Source organism: Artemia sp. Qi Xiang Cuo, unplaced genomic scaffold (genome assembly GCF_049724085.1).
Source record: "Artemia sp. Qi Xiang Cuo unplaced genomic scaffold, ASM4972408v1 HiC_scaffold_416, whole genome shotgun sequence".
NCBI lineage: Eukaryota > Metazoa > Arthropoda > Branchiopoda > Anostraca > Artemiidae > Artemia > Artemia sp. Qi Xiang Cuo.
Window position 1 is genome coordinate 6,679 of NW_028297825.1, and position 1,648 is coordinate 8,326.

The 1,648-nt window shown below is 40.7% G+C and overlaps 1 protein-coding gene across 1 annotated transcript; it reads right to left on the reverse strand.

The window, feature by feature from the left end:
• Positions 1 to 320: 320 nt before the first annotated feature.
• LOC148938826 (uncharacterized) lies at positions 321 to 1,434 on the reverse strand (the record flags this gene model as incomplete). Its single annotated transcript, XM_089107508.1, has 1 exon — positions 321 to 1,434. A coding segment is annotated over exon 1 (1,114 nt), but the record flags the coding sequence as incomplete, so codon positions are not given.
• Positions 1,435 to 1,648: the final 214 nt, after the last annotated feature.

A 1,648-nucleotide genomic window follows, 5' to 3' on the forward strand; every position in this document is an offset into this window, starting at 1 on the left:
TACTCTAATATCGGGCAAATATATGTCAGGTAGGCTGTTTTCAATTGCGGCACCGAAAAAACCAAATCTTCGCATCAGTAAAAGGGTACGCATGGCACAGTTCGCCTTTTTCACTACCTCTTGGACGTGGAGGCTAAACGAACAGTCAACGCTGAACGTAACACCGAGAATAACTGCCGACGATAAGCTTTGGTATGGTGGAGGGGGGCACTGAAAATCCCTTTTGAGAGGGTTAAATCGAAAAATTTTGGTTTTCGTTTCGTTGATTCGGAGGCTGTTTTCAGAACACTGGTCTCTAAAGTTGTCGATAAATGATTCACTGAACTGGGGAACGGTTTGAGACTTCTCAATGCCGTATTTTAACAGGGTGGAAAGGTCATCTAAGAATTTGAACCGTTTGTCAAAATCGGCAAGGACGATGTTGATCACTGCCAAGAACAACAATGCAGCGAGTTTAGTGCCTTGTGGGGCCCCACACGTAAGCTCAGACCATTCCGACTCAGTATCACCCGGGTAGAGACCATATACACTCTCTAGTCGGCTGCGTAAGAAATCTATTATTAATAAGAGAATATGTCTGCAAGCTCCCATAACCTTCAGATTGTTCACTGCAGTATAATGGCGTATCAAGTCGAAGGCTTTTCTAAAGTCGGCTATGAGGAGATCTACAATTGTGCCTCCTTGGTCAAACCATTCAACAATAGAGTGATACAGACGCAAAAGATAAACAGTTGTACTACTACCTTTCAAGCACCCGTATTGGTATGGATCAAGAGAGCCCTGGACTTGTGACATAAGTTCACGATATATAAATGATTCCGCTACCTTAGAGAGGTTCGGAACTATCAAAATCGGGCTGAGTCGGTCGCAAGATATCGGGTTTTTGACTTTTGGAATGACGCGCACATAAGCTCTCTTCCAAACACTGGGGAACACTTGTTCGCGAAAACACTGGTTAATAATAGAGCTGAGTGGCTTTGCGAGAAAGATGGAGAATTCGCGTAACAACTTGACAGAGAGTTCACCAGGGTAAGACGCACAGTTTACTTTCAGTTTCTGAAGTTCCTTAAAGACGGCATATTCAGATACTTCACATATCTCATCAGTCCCGGTGTCAGCAATGATACTGTCAATTTCTGAGTTTGTGATTGATGGGTATGTGGTGCATATGCCGGAGAAAAAATTGTTCACTTCAGTAGCTGATGTCAGTGTGCCGTCATCTTTGAGTAGTCTCAGGTCCTTTGTCGTTGATTTCCTTGCAAGGGTTTTGACCGAGTAGTGCCATTTATGAGCGTCAGTGTGCAGTAATGGCGTTATTTTCTCTTTTAAATACTGCTTTTGGGCTAGTCTGTTTAACTTCACAATTCCGTTACGCAAACTGGCTGCAGCCGCTTGATCTCCAGCTTTGTGGAGACTACAGCGAGTTTTTATCATCTGCTTGAGTTCGCGGGTGATCCATGGCTTATCTTTTTCTTTTTAATTTTTATATAGAAATTCTATAAAAAAATTCTTTTTAATGTTTTTACTTTTATATTTTTAAGAAATCAAAAATTAATTAAGATCTTAAGGAATAAATATCAGCATATCTATATTAAACTGAAACTGCAGATTTTTTTTCAGTAAATTCAATTGAATTTTTTTCAGTAAA